The following is a 26,649-nucleotide window of genomic DNA, read 5'->3' as shown; positions in this document are numbered from 1 at the left end:
ATATCTCTTCAGATATTTCACTGATGAGCCAACCTGTAAAGACCAGATTAGTGATTCCTCAACCTATAAAATGATTAAAATCACTGATCACGCTATTTCTCTGACTCTGATTGTCATATTGGAATAATTTTAGAGGCAGGTGTGTCCATTAATGAGGATATAAGAGTTGAAAAAAAAGTAATGTGCAATATAAAGGTTAAGAGCAGAAATTTCTGGTGTGAAGATTTCTTGGAAACTCACTAAAATGTGATCATCTAAACAACTACAGTGTCAAAAATATAAAAATTTGTTGAATAAACTAAAATATACAACGTCAGTGGTGCCAGGAACACTCATTATGTAACTCACAACATAATGCCAACATCACAGGAATAATACTAGAAACTATGTCGAGAATTTGCTAAAGTTATGAATCAGATTTCATTAATTATTATTTCTTGTTGTTATTTAATCTTTATTTAAGAAGAAAAAAGACTCATCGAGATTAAAAATCTCTTTTGCAAGCATGTCCTGGCCAACACAGCAGCAGCAGAAGTTATAGACAATAGAGATTTTATCATCTACATCTACATCTACACTAAAAAAATACATAAATTATCAATTATCACATATTCATGAAATGTTGTACTTTCACTCTTTCCTAAGACACTGTACCACCATGTCATCCAGAAATAAACTTTATATGTACTTATTATTTATGTCAAATCTGTCTTGTGCAATGATTCTTTGCAAAACCTTAACAGCAAACAGAAATGAGAATCCTATGTTTTAGTCAATTACAATAATGGGCTCCTCTTAATTCAGTGTGTGTGTTTCGTTAAACTGTAATAGGTTTATACTATGATAATGTCATCAAAAGAACAGCAGACGAAGCCTTACTGGCAATTATTTGACTGACAATATCTTAACAACTAAAATGCCTGAAAGATCTAAGCAAAAACTTGAAAAACATTAGAGGAAATGCATTATTTTATGTGTCACAGATCCTATCTGTCCTCCCTATCTCATAAATCATCTGAAGACTTCTCAAGTTTATTTGATGATACCATTAAAGATGTCCACATTGGGAACCAGTGATATCAGCTGTTTTAGACACTATTATAGATACTTCTATTATCTACTAGTTGCAGTAATTCTGTTGGGTCTAATCTGCTAGAACACTCTTTTAATTCTTACTGGATAATGTCTCTTACCAGAATGAGTTCTAAGGTGAATTCAGTGGTAGAGATGCCTGTTCGCACTGACAGAGGCTCCACTGGTGGGTTGCCCTGTGAACACCAGTGAAGCCAGGAAATCTCCTCACTGTAATTAATGACCCATTCCCTGGCTGTACTGTCTGTTAACAGCTGCCATGGTAACACATGGTTTGAGATGAAGCAATCGAAAAATCTGACCTGTAAAAGAGACTGAGAAACTGAGAGAAGAAACAGAGGTCTCTTTACCACAGACGCATGACTGAGTTAGTTTATCTTATCTTATCTTATCTTATCTTATCTTATCTTATCTTATCTTATCTTATCTTATCTTACCATCAGGTACAAGTAAACTGGAGAGACCTTTATTCAGTTTTTCTTCATACTTTTCTGAGATTAATTAGTTATTGTATGAGTTTTGATTTTAAGTGCAATTGATTTTTTTTAGCTAATGTTTCAAGAACAATAAGTAGTCAAATAAATATTGTACTTTTACCATAAATCTTTCCACTGCTTTGTCTCAGTCAGTCGTCCTGTTACTGTCTTCTTTTTCTATTCTGTTTGATCAAAAATTACTCTCAAACTTGATTTACACAAGGAAGACCCCACAGCCCTGCCCATACTGTTTAATAGGTGCCTGTCTGTGAAGTATAATGCAAAACCAACGTACAAGTAGTATAAAAAAAAAATTTAGAGCACAATTTTTTGTGCTTGAACTAGACAATGCTATACCATATCATGAGTGAGTAGAGCTGCACTTTTTAAGGCAACCTTTATTTAACCAGGAGAAAAAACTTGTTGAGATTAAAAATATCTTTTGCAAGAGTGTCCTGGGCAAGACAGCTGAAGCAGAAGTCACAAACAACTGAGATTTCATCCACACCAAAAATGTACATAAAACACATAATAAAACTCAGCTCTGTCATTTCTGTCATACACTGTGGCTTTAAAGTACAAACTGGCGGACAGATGCAGTCGTGATAACCACTGAGCTGCTGTGAGCCTGATTTAGCCCCCCCTGCGGAGGGTTGACAAGTGCAGAACTGGCAACCTCCCCCCGTGGATCTGTGAGAGTACTGCTGGTGGAGTCAGGAAGACAAGCCCCCTTCGACTGCTAGGGGCCAGAAGGGGGAAGTGCTGATTGATAAATCTGTTAGAAAAGGGACATGACGACCCGGTCAGAAAGGATGAGCCAACATCAGTCAGCACAGACACGTGATTAGATTTACAGCCTGAGGACTAGCTGAATTCTCCAAACAAACGGTAGTGTTACGACTACTTTTCTGTGTTGTTCTGCAGATGATCAGACTACATGGATGTTCAGCATAATAGTAGCAACAGAGTTAGAATTCATTACTTTCAAAAAAACTGTCATAAACTTTTTGAAGAGTGCTACTCCTTCAACATTTCTGTAACACTGTCTTTAGAGATACATACAGTATTTTTCAGAGGTGTGGACAACACCACACTACAACTTAAAATCCATTGTCAATCGGTCATACAACAGCTATTCATCTTTGGTGAGTATGAGTTGCAATTTTGTTGAAGTCTGTCAAATGGAACTCTTCCTATAGGCTGAACAAAACTTTAACATGCACATACATCTCAGAGGAGTGTTTGTTAGTACATCACTTTTTAGCTAGATATTATGATTCATACAGTTTTCTTTCTTAACCAACTGTTGTCCAAATTCATCCTGTTGCAAGGTGAACTACGACTGCATATAGAATCACCTTCACAAGCACATTTACAATAACATTAAAGCTGTAGTTTTTGGTCTCCTTGGGCAAGGATTTTGTAATTATTTTCAGGATAGTGAAATGCAACTAGGTTGAGAGGAAATATGAGTTTACCCTGTTCTCTGGATGATCAAAATTGTGTTTTCATCTTTCTAAAGTGGTGTGAACCAGCACCATAGCACAGTTTTACATTTATGCTACTTCTCCACTGATAACTGTTCAGCTCTACCTGATTTGTCTCATTTTTTGCATTTCAGTACAGTTTAGTACTACTTCAGCATGACTGGATGTCTTAGTGAACCCAGTGTACACTATTGTGATACCATCTTCAGCATGACTGCAGCTATGAGCCAGGCGGCAAAGGAGGAGAACAAAACAGAAAACATGAAGTTATAAATTCCCACATGAAAGATTATATTAAGATTTTTCAGATGAAAATATAGCTGTTTAAACTGAGCATCTGTGGTAAAGTCTATGTGAAAATTTCATAGAGGTTTTCAGAGATTTTGTAGTAACTTGGTTTGGTGTCCCATGTCACAACACAATGACACATGTACTGACACAGCCATGATTCTGGATTGAAATATCTGTGATTTGCATTATTTTACCTTGTGTTTCATAGTGATTTTGGTCACTTTTGGATCCTCAGCAAAGATAATACCAGATTGTACTTGATGGTCCCTGCACTCACACAGTGGAAACACAAAAAAAACTGTGCTGAGTCGAACCAAGTCAAGCTGATACCAACAGCGGAAAGGCAGCATTAGTCTTTTGACTTGGACAGAGAGAATAGAGCCTCAGCAGGAAGATGCGTTTTTTCAGTGTCTATCAAGACCTATTTTTGAGATTTGATAAAACTCTGACTCTGACACAACCTTTGGTATTTTCTTTCATGCTTACAGTTGCATTAGAAGATTGATTTTCTTCTCATCTGCGCATTATGATGCTATGGCCAAAAGGAGATTTGCTTAGCTTAGCAAAAAGACTGGAAGCAGAGGGAAACACACAAAATAGGTTGGACGCTTTAGAAGAGGGTGATTATACTCTGAGGCCTTAGGCTAAACATGACAATAACAGCAAAGTGGATGTAAGTTGCACCATTAGCACAGCGGTAAAAGACGCATTTGTCAAACTCTGGAAATGAGAAAGATGAATGAGCAGCGGCCTTCTCCCTCGACACAAATCATCACACAGTCCTTGAAAGCATAAGTGTGGAGTATGAAGCTCCCAGGTGAGAATGTGTGTAACTGTACGAATAAGCTGCAGGACAAAGAGCACGCGGACTCAGCAAATACTGTCCCCAGAGAGACACAGGTGACAAAGAGACCAATACAGTTCATCTAAAACACATTGAATCCTGCACTTTGCATGACCGTTTGGCACCTGAGAGTCTAAGTGGAAGGTATAATAAAAGAAAAAAATAAAAAAAAAAAGAACTGCAATATGTCACAGGAGTCGTTGTGTTTGTGGAGCAATACTAACAGCTATAAATGACACTGTGGCTCAGACAGGCCGGGAGGAGGGAAGAGCGGCTGTCATGTCATCTGCCTGCAAACTCCTCAGCAGGTTCGCCGAGTATTCTGGGACAGCACAGTGGCAGCACGCCAGCCTTGTGTAATGTGCAGAGATAGTTGAGGCATGCGAAGAGGGCAGGGAAAGAGGCGACTGTCGCACTGAACTCATCATGACGTACAGAGGAGATGGATAAGATTGGAAAGTTACACTTGACTAGAGCCCCTAGGCAAAATAATGCTGACAAATCACAAATGGGAACAGATACTACATTTTGCATGCTGTTCCTGCCATAACAAATAACACTGGCTTAGACATGTAAAGAATAGGGATCACTTAGTTGTTTTTTTATGTAACTTGTCCTGGACCGGTTGGTGCAGATGAGATTTAGACATGCAAATGACAAATCTCTTATTAAATCTCTTTAATACGATACACACATCACAATCACATTCAAAGACCTGAACTTCACTGCTTTGTGCTTTCCTGTCATCAGATTGTCAGCTCAACCTGTTCTGATAATCTGCTGCAGTTTTTTTCTCTGCAGATTTTTGCATGCATGGACTGTCTTTTTAATTGTTAAGAAGTATTCTCCCCTCTTTGAAACACTTGAAGGATGGCAGCCTCCCTGGTTTGAGCAGCAGGTAGCAAGGCTTGCGAATTACAACGCATAGTTGTCATTTATTCTAATTTGTCGTCCTCATTTTAATGGTGGGAAAGACACTGAAGCTACAAAATTAGGAAAGGAGTTACAGAGTCATCTACGTGGATTTCTCTAAGCTTATGAAATATACATACAGTGTAAAAATGGAGATGAGTCCTTTAGTATCTGTTTAACATCGGGGAAAAAAAAAAGATTTTTTTTGTTCAAGTTAAAGAATAAAAGGTTATCGACTATATTACAGAAAATGCATACAACTAAAAAACTGCACTGTCTTAAGTGAGTGTCCGAAAACCGCACATAATAAGTGGATGCAGCCACAATGAAGTCATCTATCTTGTTTTTTTGTGGTGATAGAAGTGTTTATCCTTGAAGGAGAGTGTCAAGCTGGGAAAGAGACTTAGACTTAGACTTCCTTTATTGTCATTGCACAAAAAAACACAGCAGTGAGATTTTGGCAACGAAATGTCATTGCTTGGCTTCCAGATTACCACAGATAAAATAGAGTCTATATAACTGTAAAAACAAGCTAAAAATAAATGAGTGCAATACAGAATAAATAGATAAACAGAATGTAAACAACAGAATAAATAGTGCAAAACAGAATAACCAGCATATAATTTGTGTAAACAGAACAGAGACATTGTAGCAGCTGGGGGGGCTATTGTACAAACAGGAGGTAATTATGGCACATATTTATATATTGCACAGAAATATTGACCATATGGAAAAAGTGCACTGAGAAAAAGTTATCCATCAGAAAGGATATTCCGATATTGTCCGTGAGGTAGGTGGATGTGTGGGCGGGGGGTGAATTATGTAAAGTTGCAAAGATAATATCAATGCTATTGCTAATGTACTAAAAACACAGACTCTTCTTACTGCTAAATAGGATGTGTGAAATGTTAGCACGTAAATGTTAGCACCTAACCTTGTGTCTAGTGATCAGTATTTCCCATTTCAAGATGCAGGCTGTCAGCTAGCAAATATAATACATTGGTCAACCACATTAATGCTAACATCAGCTAATGTATGTAGGAGTTGAAATTTGAAAATTATAAACTTCACAAGACATTTGTGTAACAAAATGGACTGATGATCTTGACACTATAGCATCTGTAACACAACACAAAAGCGACTTAGTATTTCTAGAGAGAAGTTCAATGTGCGTCTATAGGGGCCAGGCCTTTTTAGAGACAGCATCTAGTGTCCATCAGTGTTATTACATGTAATACTTCCAAACTAGCATTCATTTTCATGGCATGAAACACAATGATACAGTATGTTATGGCTTCCTGTAAATTAAAATAGAACTGTCATGATATTACATATATAAAATATAGTACAATATATATCAACTAGAAAATTGTCACACAAATAATTGGAATTAATGATAAAATAGTCTATTCCATTAACTTCATACCACTACGATAGTGTAAGTCTAACAATAGTTTAATTATATGTGTGGCCTTTATGCAGAATAAGAAGAGATATTTATTGTCCAATTTTGAAACATATAAAAGTAATTATGTCTCCGCCTTTTGTAAATAAAAAATGATAATAATATGGCTGCTATGACATGATTTAAATATACAAAAAGCCTTTCCTGATATATTCAACCAATGTACAAAATCAAACTAAACCACCACACTAGTTGTTCTACATTAACTTATTATTGAAGAATGAGATGCGACAAGATGAAGTCAATAAAAGATACTGGTCAAATGATGGCAAATGATGTGATTATTTTAATTCAACTGTTTTTATGCAGGTGAATAGAAATGATCAGGATTATTTCAAAAAACTATGATACACTAATTATGTGATAATTGGAACGGTCAAACCCGCAACAGAAAATATATTGTCACTATCAAAAAAGATGCAATAATTCAATTGCCTGGATCATACTGGACTCCAATGGAACAATAAAAACTACAATAGGCCTTCTTAGTCTGTCCTGTATCTGATTATTTTTTTCTGTAAACAAGCTTCTCAAGATGGCTGCTGGCTTTTAATGAAGCCTTTATCAGCAGCTTATTATCCTTCAACCCATCATTATTATCTAACAAGGGACTGGAGCCCCTTCTAAGATCATCTATGCTTCATAATTAACACAAGCTAAATTGTTTTTCAAGTGTCTGGGTCTTTATTCCATGACCGTGTAAATGTAGGTCTCCTGTAATAAGGCCCAGATAGACGAAACCTTCTAACTCATAGACTTCTCTGAGTCTGTCTGGGACCACTCGAAGGTAGCCTAGATCTGTCTCTGTGGGCTTTCCTCTGCTCACTAATGGGAAACCAGACAACAGAGTGTTATTCTCATCTATGACCGTGGCTTGACTGGGAGGAGGAGGCGAGGTGGGAGGGGGGCTGCGACGAGGCTGTCCATCTGGCTGATAATGAGGTCGTCCTCACCCCCGTGCCACTTTCTGCTGTCCAGTTTTTCATCGTCACCCTTGTGTGTGTCAAATGGCTCACAATAGGCTGTTAATAAGAGGGAGGGGGCCTTCGCTTTGGCACACATGTTGTCTTTGTGGTCAGAAAAGTGGTGGGAGGGGAGCCAATAAAGGAGGAAAGTGGGAATTAAAATAATACTGTATATCACCAAAGCCCAGTTAACCACTCAGCCCCCACAGTGCGTTGTAAAAGATAACTAACTGTGAGCTCAGGTGGCAGCAGGGGGTCTGCCGTCATCTGGAGGATTGTTACCTGGACATGTCAGCCCAGATGGAGGCTCAAACTAGGGAGGATATCTGAAGCAGTACTTGAAAGTGACCTGCTTTTTTTTAAGCTTAGCTACATTTTAACCTGTTAAGCTCTGAACCATTTGTTTCCAGTTGGAATCATTTCACGGATAAGCCGATAGCAGAAGCTTCATTCATATAAAATCAATTTATGAAAGGTCAGACAAAATTCATAATCGTCACTTCATAATGTGACCTTTTTGCTCTTCTTTGGCTCATTCAGAGGGTTTTAGTGGTAGAGAAAAAACACTACTGTACTACAACTGGACTGGTTTTGTTCTTGAAAACGTTTCAGCTCTCATCCAGGAGACTTCATCAGTTCCAATGACGAAATGCTGATTTAAGTGCTTGTTTGGCTTGTATTCAGTTGTCTAACAACTGGTTTTGTGAGCTTTTAGCTGACTTTCTTCTGGTGACATGGATGTATAGCATGTATAAATTGCTACAAGCATATTGCATTACCATGGCAACACAGACAGAACTGTGACCCAACACTGGTGGCAACCGGGCTTAGGAGGGTACAACACTTCATCAGTTCAAGCCAGCCTTTTCTCTATATTCATATTTTAACTTGTGTTTAATTTTTGTACTTGGTTTAACCTTGAGTGATTTTCAGCTTTAAACAAAGAATAAATAAAACTCATTACATTACATTTTTACATAACTTCTGTTTATTCGCTGATAAACTCACTGAAGATGAGTCAGGATCTCTTACATCAGTAAACCAATAAACAATGATGAACACTAATTTCAGGCTCCTTTATGAAGAGTGTGTTTTCAGAACAACATTTAACTCATTTTAACTCCTTGAAATAGAGATCACGCTTTGATCTAAGTGTCTCTAAAGAGAAAAGTAGTAAAGAGTGCCTTTAAGTGAAATGCAACGTAAATGGCTTTTTAAAAAACTGATAAAATGAAGAAAGAAAGAGTAGATCATTTTCAGAACAGAGACTGTAGACATAAAAGGAGGAGGGTGAGGAGAATGATGTGACAATGCTTGACAAAGGCTTTCCTTTGAGTATAACAAGCCCCATCGACAGGTTTTACTGCTGAACTCATCATTTAATCATGACTGTCTACATTCAACATATGAGCCCACAGAGCAGTGCGTGTCATCCTCCACTTCTTCTATAACGAGCACACTTGACTTCAAACAAAAGCACTCTTCTATAGGCTTCCATGATGTGCAGATACACTCTTTATGGAGAAAAATGCCCTTCTAGCTTCCAAGATGTATGTAACCCAAAATAGAGCAAGCACTTGAAATATGATAGAACATTCAGAGGAACACTTCAAGCCTGACCGGGCTTTTTCAGGAGCTCATGGGTTCTTGAATCGGAAAAAGTTAAAAGCAGATGGACGGTGGCGAAAATACAAAGTCAGTCCCCCTGAAAACGTACATCAGATGTGTTTGGGTATTGTTATGTTATGTTTAGACATTATCACAAATATCCAAAAATTCCACTTGAGAACGTCTTTGTCTCATACGAAAATGTGTTCTGCAATAGTTTTTGCCTAAAAATAAGTATTTTTCAATTGTACAATAACATGTATGAATTTTAGGAATAAATGTGGTGATCCTCTACGCTCTCCAAAGCTTTGAGGCTGTGGATGCAGCCCCGGATCACCCAGCTGTTATTTTGGCCAGAAAGTGGAAACATCCCCCTGTGACTCAGACAGTCTGTGACGCCCCTGCCACATCCAATGAGCTCTGTTAGTCCACCAGACCACAGTGAACATCAGTGAGTCCATACACACCCCATGGTTTCATCTATGAACAGGGGGAGTTAAATGTTGATACGTCCCCTTGTGTCTCATAATAGTAACTCCCATTTCACATAATATAGAAACACACTAGTTAGTAGGTAGCTGACAGAGTTTGGTCATATGAATCAATGCAAATATTAGCCAATATTACACAATTTTGTGTGAAAAAATCCTTTGACATTGTTGTTAGTGTATCAGCTGCAACTAGAGTAGAGTTGTCTGACATTTCTCTACAAGACATTTACATTTGCTCTCTTACTTTTATTCTCAAACCAACATTTTTTACATTTTCCCAGTTATGTGGCAGAAGAACTAAGTGTTAAAAAATAAATAGACACCTAAATTAACAACTGCTGAAACAGCACACGTTTACAATAATATGTTTTTTCTTCATTTCCTTTTGCTAAGAGTACTTCTGTCACTCCAACAGAATTTGTCAGGTGTTTTCTCTGTTTTAGTTGTACGTAAAAGATTGATTTCCATGCCTGAAACACGCTTGTCTGTGGTTGTGGCTTTAATTTTAGGTGACTGATCTGCTTCCTTGTGTTGAGTGCAAAAAGGCTTGAACCTGCAAATGGCTGCTTGTGGCATTTTTCTGAGAACAGCTCTCTATTACTGTGAAAGGGTTGAACCTACACTGCATATCTGAAAATTCAGATCATTCTTTTCCTATTTTGCGTGAAAAAGCCACTTTGACATTTGCAAGTGGGGCTTACAATAGATATGTGTCTCAATTCCCCCGATTCATTAATGTTATATAATGTATGTGTTAATGTATAACACTGAGTAAAAAACACCACAAATCTTCACCTTTGACAAAGCCAAAAACATTTTGTGGTGCACCATATTTAACTCAAAGCCCCCAAAGTACTGTTGGGAGCTCTATTGTTCTGATAGTCTGTCTATCTGTCTGTTCTTTGTCTTTGAAGGAGAGGTGAGAAACACAGTGACTCAGCCTGAGTTACAGCCTGCCAAGCTTCCATCAACCTTCCTAAATATAACTGCTAATACCATTTGTTACAGTGGAGAAAAGAAGCCTCCAGGAAACAAACACTGGATTGGAAATGTGTCTATTTCGGAGGTTAAGACGAGTAGACTGAGAAGATGCATCCATTCTGTACATCAGCTTATACAGTACCTCCTGCACTCTGCTCTGAAAATAAATAAGACACAGGACCTTGTTTTTCTTAAATATGATTCATCTCTCATCTGCAGAAGATGAAATATATTTACAAATCAATCAGGTCAGGGTAAATTTATCACCTCAGAGCAAAGCAACCAGATTAGCATTGCTTTGATGGGTATTTTTCTATATTTTGAGCCATAAACATCCCCAAATATGGACCTAAAAATGTAAACATGCAACTGTCATCAGATTAGTGCTGGAAAAAGAAATATGTTTTGAGCTGATCGTGCACAAAGCTGCACCCAGGTATTTGTGGCCATAAATTAATACTCCACCTAGAAATCTGAACACCTTTAAAAACAACCGTATCCATTTATAGTAATTTCACACTGTATTTTTTACATTTTCTATTATTATTCAGACCATGGCTTTAGGCATTTTGTCATTCTTGAGGCTTTCCATTAAAATGACTTGAAATAATAACTAAAATCTGCACAAACCTGACTTCAATGACACATCTTAGTACACAAAGTTGAAATATTAAAGCCTTTGAAATGTCCACTTTCTGGGACAAATGCCCAGGATGTTGATGATTATAAAGTGGCTTTGATTCTTCAGTATAGGAAACATGTTCATATGCACCAAAACCATCCATATGCGGGGGTAATGTCATTTGAACATCAAAGACCAGTGCTTCAGAATTAAAACAGATCACTCCAGGCCTTCATGATACATGCTTTCCTCATTTGCTTTGTGTCTGTGATAGTTTGCCTATAGCGTAGCAGTATGACTGCTTCTAAAATGCATTGCGATCATATTATACAGGTTTAAACAATTTCAATCTCACACCATCTGACAGTCCACAAACTGCTGCTATCATGTTGTTGTTATTCCACCATCTATTATTGTCAGGTTGGTATGACCATGTAATCTTAAGAGAAAAAGGGAAAATCCCTCCTCACATAACACTAATGCATTTATGACTGAGATAACCAAGATTTTAGGAAACACCGTCTCTCTCCATTATGCAAATTTCAGCACATTGTGCAAACTGCACAGCCGCTGTCTGGTGATAAGCTTTATATGGATGTGTGTCACTGCAGCAGATTTCGACTTACAGGAGAGTCCCTACGCTACTCCTCTCCTCACGCCTGCTCTTCTTCTCATTGGTGGAATCAGACACAAGATTTTTAACTAGGTCAATGAGATTCCTTCACACTCTTCCACAGCAGAGAAGAAGAGGAGAAGGGAAGAGACGTGAAGGAGAGGTGAGAGGCAGAGTCGGGAACAGAATCAGGAGACTCTTCAAAGCCTGAACCTTCTTCTGCTGAGATCTTTTGAGAAAGCAGTAAAAGAGAGGCACAAGGCGACTACTCTGACATGAAAGATATATCTGCTGTGATTCTCATGCAGGCTTTGTTGACAGTCATAACATGATTAAGGATGCAGTGAGTTTCCTCTCAGACCTTTGTAGTAGTGAAACAAAACAACAAAAGGCTGGAGGTTGGAGCTCCTGTTGGAGATTCCGCCAGAGTCTCGTCTTTACATGTGCATCTCTGAATACTGCAAACACTAAAAGACTTCTGCTTTTTTTTTTAACATTTATTGGCAAAGTTAAATGTCAATTTCCTCAATAATCACAAAAGTATAAAAAGACAGCCAATATAGCCCAGCTAACCATGCACATATTTTTCTTTGTATTATTCACCTCTATACTTTCCGCTGCTGCCCCAAAGCAGTGGAGCTGAACTGAATTTGGTTTGTGCACACAGAACAAAAACATTAATTGTGCTTTATAACAATACCTGCTCAGTTAGTGCTACTTAGCTTCATTATATGTGTTAGTATTAATTCAGTACTGGACAATTGTCTGTCAGCTAGTTTTCAAAATGACCCTTGGAGTCTGCTCCAGGTTTCTGGCTGTTAAAAGGAAGATTTCCTTGCCACTATTGCCAAGTGTTTGCTTCTGGAATATTCTTCTGGGTGTCCATGAATTGGCTTATTAAGAGTCTGGTCTACATCAGCTCTAAATGTAAAGTATGATAAATTTTGTTATGATTTGCCACTTTATAAAAAAATGTATTTGATTAGATTTATACTTATTAGAAGGTCCAAATGAATGACTCCTTTAAAAAAGACAGCGTATTACTTGCTTCGGCTGTCGCAGGTACTTATTGGCTGACTTCCAGACAAAGGCTTGATGTCGAAATAAGTCAAAGTGTATTGTTAAAGCCCTAACTTGATCATGCTGTGACAATACAGGCATTTCAATATTTTTAAAAGAGAGTGCCTTGGAGTTTTTTGTTGTTTTTTATTATGTCCTGCCATAGTTAGAGTTTGTCACTGTTATTACAATTTAAGACATATGAACATCGGCTTCAATTTCTATTCAAAGCTGCATTCTCCTCTGAAACCCATACACATGGCCACCATTAGACATAACTAGAAGAAGAAAAGTGTTTGTTAATGCTGTATAAATGTACCCTGTGTATTTAATTATGCAGTCCTGGCCTCTTAAGTCTTGTTAGTATTATGACAGGGTAGTTATCACAGGACACTGTAATAAAATGCCTCCACACCTGAGCTCAGGCAATCACCTGTGTGTTTAAAGTGTGTTTAAAACACTGCCTTTTGTATTTCCTCATTAAATGTCAAGTCAGTGCAATTGTACTACGTCAACAAAGGAAATATGACCTTAAGACATAACTAGTAGCCACTGTGGGGGAAAACACAACACAAATGATTATCATTTTGCCACAATGAAAGATGAACTTATCACTGGGAAAAGGGAGTACCTAATAAATCACCTGATGCTTGTGTTATGTACGGTGACATTTCATTAGTTCCATTTCATTACACATATCAGTAAGCTTTTCTTCAAATGTCAGAGGAATGGAAAATCTTTGGACCAATCATTGTCCACCTCAGTACTGACCACACAGAGGCGGTAATCTCTCCCTCAGGCCAATTCTGTAACAACAGAACGTCCTGTCAAGCAGCCATCCTAAACTGTTTAATATCAGGTGGGTATCACGGGCAGACAGGGCCTTCAGTCGTCCAATTACAGCCATTCTCTGCCACTCTCTGGCCTCTCTGCCTCTTTGTCTCTATCCCCTCCCGTCAGAGAGCTCCAAAACGCGCCAGGTTGTTTTATAACAGGTCCTCTTGCTGGATTAATCCATGCTGGGGTGCCAATCTCTGGTCTAGAGTCACACTGTGTAGCTGCTGATAGCAGAGGCAGGGCATAAGGCGTTTTCACACCTTAAAGTACAGCTGACTATTTAATCGAAATATTGTCAAAATTGCAATTACAACCAAATGCTTTATCTGGATTTATCAAGTTGCATTATAAATGAAGCCCTGAGGTGTTTCAGAAATACTTGTTTGGTTCAGATCATAGCCATGTAATTTTTATATTTCTTTCAGCAAAAATGAAATTAAAAAAAAAAATCTAGAATTTGAAATAACAGTGCAACTCACACTATGTAACCCTACGACCCAAAATAACATCTGTATCATGATATGGTACCACAGTACATTGATTATGTGATACTTGATATAGACTACAGCATCCAAATACATCATAATATCTGTTAAAACGGTGGGGTCAGTTTCCGACAATTTCACTAAAAGCTCATTCAGTCATTCGTCCAACCATTGTTTATTCTTACAAAATAATGATGTGAAGACCTCCGTCACTACAACCAGAAAATACAGCAGTAAACATTAAACTAACTGAGGAGATGACAATGGGGAACAATGAGGATGAAAACAGAAGGTAAATTCAAAAGAACAATCGAACCATTAAGCACAATCAAGCCAATTAATAGATAATACAATTCACTGAAACAGATACAGTAAGAAATAAAATACAGTGACATTACACGTTGTCTTAAGGTTGCTTGGACCAATTGCAAAAGAGTCTTAATTTAGTGGCACTGTAAAACTCACAACCTGACTGAAACATATGCCGTCATTCAAGAGTTTCTGTCTGTGGTGAATTGTCAGGGGAATCTATTTATTTGGCATCAATCCTTTCATCATGTGTCCCAGGAGGAAGCGATACATCCTTCCAATATTGATATTTTGTCTCTTAACAGTGACCAATGAACCAATAGAGTTATTGCTAATATTGTCGTCATAACTGTCAAAATAATAGACATTTTTGGCGTATAAACACAGCATATGAACACTTGTTTGTATTCTTTGTAAGAATGTTACAGGTGAAGGTTTTCGTTGGAAAACCAATAGAAAACTAGATTTAAAGGATTTGTGCTTTTCGAGGTGTAACATTACAACTGAGTGACAATTTACAAGGTCTAATTAAAGCAGAGAAGGCGAAGGAAGAGCCTTTTAGTCCAGCTGAGCAGCTCTTATCAGTAAAGCATACACCTCATCTGTCCAGAGGCGGTGGCGGTGGGGGTTCGACTGTCACTGAGATTTATGCCCGACTCTGAGACGAGGGGAGGCTCACTGATTCTCTAAAAGGCCTCAGTGATATAATGTTGCAATTATTTTGACAGACACTGCAATTGCGATACAAGTCACAATTTTGTTGGTAATTTCATTGTCATTGAAAAATACATCTCAGAAACAGAAGATCCTGCATACACTGCTCTTCTCCAGAGTCACCATGTATTGATCACGAAATGTCCACTGAGTCTTCTTGGTGCTGACTGGAAACCAGAGCAGTATGTGGGTTTCTCTGTTTTTTGAGATTCCAATGCATCTGGACCCGAGAGAGTTGGTTTAGATATAAAATAATGATGAGATTTTTGCTGTGCTCTGTATCAAACAGTCTTGTTCCCTTATGTAGGGGGAATATGATTTGTAGGCTGGGGCATCTCTATAGCACCACAATGCTTCATTTATAACAGCATATTGTGACACAATTTACCTTCATCAAAAAACTGCAGCTTATTGTTCAGCGATTTCAATAATACTATTTAAAGGGGTTTGACATGTTGGCAATTAGTCTGCTATTCACTGCACAATGAACTGGCCATAATTTGGACCAGAGTGAATTTTTTTTCTTCCACAAATGAAACAAAGAGATGAGAAATGAGAAAACATTGAAGTGCTGCATTATAAAAGAATCCCTCTGATAAGGGGGAGGGAAAATTAAAAAAAAAAAAACACCTCACGTGATGTCGAGGTGCAGATCCAAAGAGTGCTTGTGTTTTTCTGGGACAAACCTCACGGGAACAACAAAAAAAAAATCTGCAATCATTTGGAGCGGCTGCTATCTCACCCTCTCTCCTACTCCTTCTACCATTTTTCTGTGTACAGCAAAGTCTGTGTCATGATGTTTATTCTTGTGGGTAGTATAAGTGTCTGCAGCCAACGAAGATGCAGAAAAGAAAGAAAACCCTAATACAGAGCATTCTCTCATTTCTTCTTGTCATTTTCTGCTAAAAAGTTCCTGGTGTGAAGTGGTGGCAACAAAAACTACAAGTTGCTTTTCCTGTGCTCGTACATCAAGACCAGACATGGATTTTCTGTCTCCATCCGGGTCCATGTGGCTTGGTCAGGTGCTGATAAATTGCCTCTGAAAACAACAGTGTTGCAAGCACTGATAGCTAAGGTCAGAGACTGCTTCAAAATATAGATTTTGGAGCCACAGTAGGTATTTTTTTCTTTTTAGTGACCTACTTGGAGAACAGACAGGCATGTATAAGGAATCGGCACGAGCTGGTTATCAAACCAGCTGCTCACATGACAGTAAAAAAGAAACAGTGTCATCCAGTTAGTGAGAGAAAGCCACATCGCCATACAGACTGGTCTGGGATTAGCCTACTTTTGCTTTGTTGCCAGACGGTAGGTTACCTGCTGTTGTCAAAATCGATTAGGCTAAGTAGCTCAACCCAAGCAGCACTGAGAATAGCCCCCGCTCATCTTATTACCTGTTAAAACACACTTCTTCACTGCTATCAAAGCAAACTCCCTCTGCACTGAACAACATGTGTGGGATGGTGAAACAAAAGGTAATGCACAAAAAGTCTGAAATCTGTCAAAGAAGTGGGGGTGTGACAAAAAAAACCTTGATTTGAGCCAAAAAAATTATCATTTTAAGAAGCCAATGAGCAACTTTTAACGGTGGAAACAGATAATAAAATATGGTACATTCATCGCATGATATTTCTTTGTCATCATCACAACATGAACATGATATTAACACAATATGAGCAGCCAATCAGATGAAGCCCCAGCTAGCCTCACATTAAAGCTTCGTTGCGTGCTACTTTTCTGGCATCACAGTGAAAATTCTATAATAACCTTTCATCGAATTGTAACTGGAGCCGTCTGACAAGAAATGAGACTCCTGCACCTCCTCTGGACTGTGTTTACAGGCTGGTGAAAATCTAGACAATGACATGAGATTTAAAAAGGTGTTTTAGAGATGTGTGTGTAGGCAGGTAGAGTATGTGTCTGAGATGTGTAATTACCGATCACTGTTAAAATGTGACTCGATGCAATGTTACAGCAGCAACATGGCAGGTCCCGAAACAGTGATATTTTAGTTTCACTTTTCAGGCATTAAACATCTTAATTTAATTTCTCCCTCCTGCAGCATTTATTGGTGAGGTTTTGCTGCCGACCATGAGTAGAGTTTGTTTACCATAAGTCATATATCCTTTTTAGTATTTGGCAATGTGCAAAGATTTTCCTCATACTTCCTTGTGTAGAGGCATCAAAAGGTGAACAAATATGCTAGCAAAACAGTTCGTGACTCAAAATACAAACAATTTTAATCCGCACATCAGTCAGAATGAATGCAGCTGCACAGGCAGAACAGCATCCTGGGAACAGATAGTGTGGATAGGAAGTGAGTCAGCACTTAATCAGTTCTTTAATGGTTTCAGTGCAGAGGTCTCTTCTAATTACAACATAATCCTAAACTGATTGTATCTCTATAATATTAACCCATAAAGACCCAGTGCTACTTTTGTGGCAGCTCCAAAATATTTCTTTATATTTTTTTTTAAATCTATATTTCACTTTTCTTAAGTGATTTATCACCATTTATTATAATATTATCCTCTGTATTTTGCATTTTTTCAATGAAAATCACGTATTTTCCTGTATTTAATTTGCTGATTGTGTAGATGTCCATAAAAGCTCCGATTAAAGCTGAAACTTATTATATCAGAAACAGAGAAAACTGAAGAAAAAAGACTTTCAGTAAAGATATCAATAACTAGACATAAACCAAGTGTCTCCATCCACTCTCGTTTATCAAACTCCATGAGTTTTACTAGTGAATCAATGTTGGAGAAGATGATGGTGTTTTCATGTTCACTATGAAGCCTCTAAACGTCCAAATGGGTCATATTTGATGACCATGAAAAAACTGCATTTTACCTGAATTATTTCAACATGTTGACAGGTTTAGTGGTTCAGAAGTTATTAAACATTTTAGACCAATAGATGCTTTTGGTCACCAGTGGCTGTTTGGGTCTGTATGGGTTAATGCATTAACTAGTATCTATTGGTAGAATTATAGACCTGCAAAGACAGGAGCCAAAACCAGACAGATCTAAGCCAGGATTCAGAGTTGACCGACCCTCCCATCAAACATCAATAACAACCTGTTTTAATTTGTCAGAGTATGATGAACAAGCTTTGCCAGCAAAAAGCTGTTGAACTTCTTTCTAGACAGACATTTACAGGCACTAACATGGATTGGACACGCCTGTGCTTTAAGCAGGATGAGCGTAGAAACCTGAATATCAGTAGGGTCAAAAACAATGGTATAAATGAAGGTAACACTTTTCACAGACTCTCTTTCAGTAGCTGCAGATACAAACCATCTTGACCATCTTCACTAAGGCTTTAACATTATGTGTATGTCGAGGCAGCTCTGATCATCTTTGCATCATTGCACAAAGCAATTGTTTGGAAATGGCGCAGCTCTGTTAGTGATTGATGAAATGAAGCCACTGCAGTGACCCCACTGATCAGGCTGCTGATAGCCATTGATTTCAAATGGCTTCACATTACCTTAGATTTCCCTTTGTTTTCTAATGTGAGTCAGTCAAAGACCACACGGTGTTTACAGAGATAAAAACACAGCCCTGTGTGCATGAGGGGCTGGCTGTGACCTGAGACCATGTGACGACAACCAGCAACAGCGTCCTCTTACCTCTTTGGTCCTCTCCAGCTCATTGTGCAGCGCCTGTTTGGAGATCTCCACCTCGATGATCTTTTGTCTCAACAGCTCGTTCTCATCCTCAGCTCGACTGCGTTTGTCCTCCACACTCTCCAGCTCATTGTGCAAACGTACTGACACGTCTTTGGCCACCTGAGATAACAGGAACAGATACATTCAACACATAAAGCACAAGTAGAGAATCCACAAGACTCCACATATATTTTATTTAATGTTCCTTTGACCCTTTGGAGTCTCTAATATAAATGTCCATTTTTGCCATACCTGCTTATAATAGCCTTTTTAGGCACTTCATATAATCTGATACCCCATGTGTTGCAAAACAAAATGTGCAGAACATTCTTAGCTATCAGCAGAATAAAGACTTATCTGTTCTGGAACACTGTGATGAAAATGTTGGGCCCTGAAGCTGGAAAATTAAGAATTCTGATTTGTGAAAACCAACCTTTAGTATGTATAAATGGAAATTTGGAAGTTCCAGACTGATTTAGCAATTTGTAATGAAACATATGAAAAATAGCTAAATAAATAATAAGCGATGCCTAAAATAAAGGTATTTTGAGTGGAACTGTTTTTTACTTTTACTTTTTTACATTTTTTTTTTTTCTACATAGAAAGCACTAACCAATAGAGCCTCAGAGCAGGCTGCTTTCAGGGACCAAACCAGAAGCTCTGAATCTCTGAATATCTTGAAACTCGCCGCATGTAAAACAGACGTCCTCTACACAACACAATGATGTGAACTGATATATAAACTATTTTCATGCGGTGCTCACTCAGGCTACTACATATGCTATGTGTTTGTCCAGCGTTTAAACAGCAGAGATCGACCTATGTTTATCAGAGAGTTACTACAGAACATGTAATGAAGACAGAGGAGGCTATTTTCTGACTTACAGGTATATTTGTATTTTATATTCTTGATGGGACATTTACCAGTTTATTTCACTCAAGTGTTTGATAACTACGTTTGAGAGATCTAGGGTTGGAAAAACTGCTGTGTTCATATTCATCATCTATATCAGCTGATCAATCTGTATTTTTTACTTTCCTGTATCAATATTAGCCTTGGTTGTGAAATGCTTTATTAATTATTAGCCTGACTCTATTAAAGCCTCAAGAAATTTGGCTTGAAATGGTACAAATGCATAAATGACATACAATTTCATTATTTTAGTTGAAGATAATATAATTACATCAAGATGTAGTTGTAGAAAAAAGTGTGTTTTATGTCAAATGTTTTTAAGATGAAGATTAAGGCTCAATATGTTAAAACAAAACCAAACCAAACAAAACATAATGTTACAGTGATGACTAGTTTTTGTATTTTCATTAAAACAACATGAAAATTATGTGATTTTAGCTGAGGCCTTTTCCAAAATGTTATGTTCTCTCTCATCTGGAAAATATAGATTTTAGGACATGGCATCGGTGTAGTCACAATACTTTATTTATAATGTTTATGCTTTGATAGTATACTGTATAGATATTGTAATAGTATTATACTGAGACACATTGTACCTCTATCTAAAACGGCGGTTGCTGTGATTTGGATAGTGCCCTTGTTAGACCCAGATTGTGATTTCAATAATATTTTGATGAATTATTCAGGGGATACAAATGCCAGTTTCAGATTTTCCCTCATACATCCTATCCTGTGTATATATAAAATATATAATTAAAGTTGACAGAGTGTCTCAAACCTTCAGGTCCTGCTCCAGACTTCGGAGCAGCTCTCCGTCCACATGGCCAGTCTGAGCCACTCGTAGGCTCTTCTGCTCGGCCTTTCGCAGGCGGTATTGCAGGATGCGGCAGTTCTTGTTGGAGCGGTCCAGTTCCCTGCGCAGCTCCTGCAGCTGGTAAACCTCCTCCTCCAGGTAGCTGTCTCGGACCTCCTCCATCTCAGCTCGTAGTTCATCCACTTCATCCTGACAGACACACAGGAGCGAGGGACATTTTATTTAGATGTTATATTACTTCATCACCACAACACAACTCATGTCCAACATGAACAAGCACTGTTATGTACTAGCCAATACATTTTTACACCAATAATAGTCACATTAATATTTTCTGTCTTTTTGAAAACTCATAATTGGTTTGAATAGATGGAAAAAAAAACCTTAAAACATAAGAGTGCAGAGTGTGATTCATACTGATGTTATCTTCCTCTAAGTAGGTTCTTCTGTGTCTAAAGGTCAACTGCCATTAACAGAGTTTTAGTTTTAGGGAATAAGAAAAGAGCTGCTACTTATCAGTTTAGAAGCAGCATTAGAGTCCAGAGAGAGTCTCAGTGAGCATTAAATGTCATGGGCATTATTTCACTAAATTTCAGTTACTCTTATGTACAAGTATAACATTTGGCTTTGGAGGAAAGGTCATGGAAGCACCAACACATTAGATATGTTAGGATTTTGTAGGAATACATCCTTTAGTTTGTAAAATTGTTCTTGAAAAAAGACAAGGAAATGCTGACCTCGCAGAGTCACTGACAAAAGATTCAGAAAATCAAAAAACAATTAAACCATTAAACCACATTTTTTCTGTCTATATCGTACTAAGATTTAAATAATGATGGATTATGTCATCCAAAATGTTCTCCATTATGTGTTTTCAAATCAGTCCGGATCAATAATTTTCTCAATAAGTGTCAGATCATTGTTTCTTTCCATTTAAAAAGCTTTTCCTACTGAGTAAACACTGAAGACAAATAGATAATTGTGGTTATTCTTTGTGGTCAGTGAATGAGAAACACTTATGAAACAGCGGAACATTTCATAAATCTGCAGCGTTTGTTCCAGATCAAAATAAAATTACAGAAAACAACAAAACATTGAAATATTTTGTATGTGTTTAGCTGAAAGTACAAACTGAATAAGCTGTTGTTATGAAATCATGTTATTAAGTTATATCACAAAATGATCATCATTGATTTATCGTGCATCCCTACTTTACAGTTTGCTTGATCAGTGATATAAAATAGGTTATTTACAGTATATTCAGTAATAAATATAAAGGGTAAGTGAAGTAGTAGATATGATATACCTTTGTAGATCATGCTAATGCCTTCATATGGCTACATTAGGCCCAGTAATGCACATCCTTTTAGTCCTGATGATGTAACATCACTAGTTGGCTCTAAGCATCTTATCTCTTGGATTGCATTCATATTCCATTGCACTGCAAAACCTATCTTTAAAAAAAAACACACATAAGAGGTTGATTTATCTATTGTTTGTTTGGTAAAACTCAGTGGAAGTTTATCTTAAGAAATCATTTTGTTTAGTGGATTTCCCCTGGGATGGACATGGCAGGGCCTCGACCAGTGCCTGATGAAAAGACTATTGGATGCAATGGATGAACGGGTGTGTGTTAATTAATGAAAACTGAAATCTATGCTCATTTGGAAAAAGCATGGAGCCCATTGTTATGTGAGGAGGACCCTGGAGGAAGGAGCTAATGACCTCTCACAGGGTTGGACCAATCGATGGCCAGGTTAAAAGCAGACGTGCAGGCACAACGGCATCCTGGGAAGAGATATATTTAGAGAATATGAGCGCTGTGTTGGATCGTGTCTACACAGTCAACCCTTTAGTCTCTAATGGGTTTCAGTACAGGGGTCTATGCTAATTACCACATGAATATTTTAGCTCCTTAATCTCTGCTGCATGAACATCTGGACTTTTCAGAATCAGGACCCCAGTTACTCTTGACTGAACTGATTATTTGGGCTAAAGGAAAAAAATCAACTTGCAGGGTTTTCCCAACTTGAGTTAAAGAAATAGAAAGTCTGATGAGATTTTTCTACTATTCTGCACAGATGAAAAGGACTGTATTAGCCTGAAGAGCCTGAAATGGTGAGATCATCCGTCATTTGGAGAACTGGAATTATGTGCAGACAGTGAGTTCATCTGTTTGACCTTCCTCAGAGCTAATTTCTAAATATCCCAATAATATATGTAGGTCCAAAACTATGCATAATGCATAATGTTTGATCTGATAAAAACAATGACAAAGCCATCGTGGCACCTGAACCCCAAGAAAGATTAAACTTTTAATAGTTATTTTCACCAAACATTGAGTTACAATAAAATTGATAGGTAAGAGTAATTGTTTACTTAGCAGTAAAAAAAAAGATATTTACTGCATAAATTTCATGACAGATATGTTTATTGTGATATACATTGTTCTTTTGTTCATATTCTCTGATTAAACATTTGTTAAATGCTTCCACTATTTTGATGTTTTACTTAATTTTACTTATTTGTCATGTTCTGATCCTAGAGATTTTGCTTTACGTTGCTTTCATCTTAATGAAAATGAACTCAGAATGCACTTGTTTTCTTTAAAAACTAAATTAAACAAAATGAGCAAAAAGCTGTAGGTTTGTTTCCGGTACGATATGTCTTTTACATATTTTTTGTCTTGTTGCCTCTTTTTCTTAATTTTTTGCATCTTGTTTTTATGTCTATGACTTTTTTGTAATTTTTTACATCTTTCAAATGTTGTTACATTTTTTACTTAATTTTATATAGATGCAGAAAGGGGAAAAAAATACATTTTTAGTAATTTTTTTCATCATTTTTGGGTTTTTTATCTTTATTGGAAATTTTTCCTTCGTTTTCATCTTGTTGCCTCTTTTATGTTATTTTCATCATGTTACATTTATTTTACTTAGTTTTCATCTCAGTGTGTTTTTCATGCCTTTGTACAGCTTTTCATAGGTTTTCATCTTGCTACATTTTCTTACATCTTTTGGCATGTTTTTTCTTGTTGCAGTTTTTTTTTTTTTTTTTGTCATTTTTGATTGTGTCTTTAAAGTGCATTGCGTCTTTTACTTAGTTTTCATCTCAATGTGTCTTTTACGGGCATCTTTTCAGTCATTTTTGAGGTTTTTTTGCTACATTTGCCTTGCTGTGTTCTTGACTTCACTTTTGTCTTTTTGCCTATTTTGTATAATTTTCATCTTGTTACATCTTTTACTTTGCTTTTGTCATGTTATGTCTTCTCTAACTAGTTTGAATATGAAAATTCCCCCATGTTCCACTGGATGCAATCAATAGAAACTAAAAAGTCTAAACTCTGTAATAAAACTGATCATATACAATGAAATAACAGAAAAAGAAAATAAATGTGATCAGCATGTTTTTTTCATGAGCAGCAGGGTAAAGCACTACATAGGGGACTCCCAGTAGGTGGATGGGTGGATGAAGAGTTCACCTCAGAGACCCAGCTGGCAGACTGACAACCAAGCAGGCGGGTGTTTGAACCCCGCACACATGGGACATCTGACTGTTATCAAGTCCTGTGGGATAAAGCCATTACAGCGAGAGCCAGTAAAGCTGATTAACTCTCTTGTGTTTGTGCCGAACCAAAGACACAGACATGCGTGATCAAGTTTGAAATAATAGTCAGAGGGAAAAAAAATGCAAATAAACCTGTCTCCCATCTGGGGAAAAAAACTGCAAGGGTGTTTGCCGCATTATCTGTTTGCCTCCCCTCCCCAACTTACGGGGATAGCCTGCTTAAAGAGGGGGGAGGGGTCCCTTTATGCAATACATATATTGCAACTATGACATGTTGCAAACAAACACTGATGAAGACAACTGAAATGCTACAAAAATTTATCTTCTGTCATTATAAACATCCCACATTTGTTCTGACTGATGCAAATGTGTTTGTATGGTAACTTCTGTACTTTACTCAAGCTAAAATAAGTAAAAAAGAATAAAAAAAAAAAAAAAACATCAAATGAAATGTCACAGGAGTGTCATTGCACCCTCCTCTGTATCTGAGTACAGTCTGTCCATATCATTATGGAGGAGAGGATGTAACTCAGTGTCCCAGATGCAACACAGGGGGGGACAATATGTTGGCTTTTTCTGTCACAGACTGAGATGATTTGACAGCCGAGATTTTTTAATGAAAGCGTAAGAGACCCACCGAAGGGTCAGTCTAGCATCCATAAAACCCCCATCAATAAAGGTCAAATCCGCGGGGAAGCCTGCGAAGGTTATAAAGACGACATGATGGATGGAGAGTTGACGGACAGAGTCACTTCATGAACAGCTGATAAACGCGTTTACACTGGGATCACGAAGGGACGGTGCTCAAGAGGATTTAGGTTTATGAATAAAAGTGAAGATTCAACTGGAACAGGACACTTAGATCCCATATCTCTGGTCCTTCACTGCAAAATATGATTAGTTTTACAAACTTAATAAAGAATAGTGTGCGGTGGGATTCCTCTCATACCTTGAGGTAGTCGTTTTCAGATCGCAGATCCTCTATCTCCCGCAGCAGGTCCTCCTCCGGTGCATCCTTGGATCCTGGCAGTTTGACTTGTGCGCTTGTTGAGGGTCTCTCCTGCCGGTGTTTCTCTCCGTGCGCCCCCGGAGCGGACTGAGCCTGAGACATGCTTCCCTTGGCGGAGGAAGCCTCGGTTGTGCGCGGCGGAGCGGCGGCGGCTCCGGTCGCTTCTGCCCGCGGAGGATTATCGGCTCCCAGCTGATCCCGGTCACTGGAGCCGGTTCCGGACTCGGCGTCGCTACTGGCGGCAGCTGCCAGTCTCTGCTCGTCCGACAGCGGCTCGGACGGACAGTCAGACAGGTCCGAGCTGCTGTCGGTCTGGCTGACCCGGCCCAGAGGCGCACCGGTCGGTACCCGGATCGGGGATCCATGGCTGAGAGGGCCCGGGGGTCCAGAGGCTACTTTTGCCTTCTTGCCTTTGGCGAAGACCGGACTGCTGGTGCTGGTGCAGTCCGGTTTGGTGCCGGTGGCTTTGGGCTCGGCCGCCGCATGCTGGGGCACCTTTGGGCTCTTTTTGGCGACAGCAGACTTGGGGATAGTTTTTGCGGAGGCTGGCTTCTCTTTGGCCCCGGCTGTGTTGCGTCTGGAGCTGCGGTTCGGATGGGCTAGGGGCACTGCGGGGGTCTGCTGCTGCTTGGTAAGTTTGGGGGATTTGGGCACTATGGCAGGTTTGGAGGAGCGGGAGTGCACATCCTTGAGGAAGGGTCTGGCCGGTGAAGGCGCTCGGTTCAGCCTCTTCTTCTCCAACTGGTGGTTCTGCGGTTTGGTGTCGCTGCCAGAGCCATTGGAGCTCTCCATTATACACCGACACCGGCAGCAGGAGGGCGATGAAGGAAACGATCAATCCACGGCACAGCGGAAAACCTCTGACATGCGACACCAGAAAAACAGTCTACCTTCTGCTTTGTGGGTCTGGGGATGCGCATCCTGCGCGGTGCTGGATGTTTTACTCCATCCTGTGTGCATTCACCAGGTTGTCATTGTAGTCCCCTCTGTCCGTAGCCCCCCTTGGACGAAACGCTGCAATAAAAAAGGGATTACCGGGACGGACGGGCTGACGGACAGGTTGCATCTGCAGACTGGAAGGCTCAAGTTTGAAGGAGTCACATTAGCCGTGTTCCTCCTCCGCAGAGCGCCTCTCCATCCCTCTATCACACCGGGATCTGTGTGCTTCTGGACCAGCTGCTTATCGTACGAGACCCCCTTCTCCCACTCCTTCCTATCTGACATGTAAGATCTGCAATCGCTGCGGTGTGAGGCTCGACGCCCGTGATTTTCTGCGGGGCGCATGCGCTTCTGCCTCACAAGCACCCAAGCACACCCCTTGTTTTCTCTGGGACCAGGCGGGATCGGGTCTGACACGCTTTGGTGCGCATGCCCTAATGACATACACATCCATATACAGATACTATTGGCTATTGAACAGCC

The 26,649-nt window shown here is 38.8% G+C and overlaps 1 protein-coding gene across 4 annotated transcripts in view; it reads right to left on the bottom strand.

Moving 5' to 3' along the window:
• mtcl1 (microtubule crosslinking factor 1) overlaps positions 1–26,507 on the bottom strand; it is an 87,160-nt gene extending 60,653 nt beyond the window's left edge. For 2 of the 4 annotated variants that reach the window (XM_030159760.1, XM_030159761.1), the window contains exons 1-3: positions 25,168–26,507; positions 20,616–20,840; positions 18,886–19,044 (exon numbers count right to left, since the gene is read on the bottom strand). In XM_030159760.1, the coding sequence (XP_030015620.1) occupies positions 18,886–19,044; positions 20,616–20,840; positions 25,168–26,019 (1,236 nt within the window). In that variant the 5' untranslated portion in view covers positions 26,020–26,507. The remainder of the gene's footprint in view (positions 1–18,885; positions 19,045–20,615; positions 20,841–25,167) is intronic. The other 2 variants (XM_030159759.1, XM_030159762.1) reach the window with 1 other exon arrangement.
• Positions 26,508–26,649: the final 142 nt, after the last annotated feature.

Source organism: Sphaeramia orbicularis, chromosome 17 (assembly GCF_902148855.1).
Source record: "Sphaeramia orbicularis chromosome 17, fSphaOr1.1, whole genome shotgun sequence".
Lineage (NCBI taxonomy): Eukaryota > Metazoa > Chordata > Actinopteri > Kurtiformes > Apogonidae > Sphaeramia > Sphaeramia orbicularis.
The sequence above is the reverse complement of the archived record's forward strand: the minus strand, read 5'-3'. Positions and strand labels throughout refer to the sequence as shown.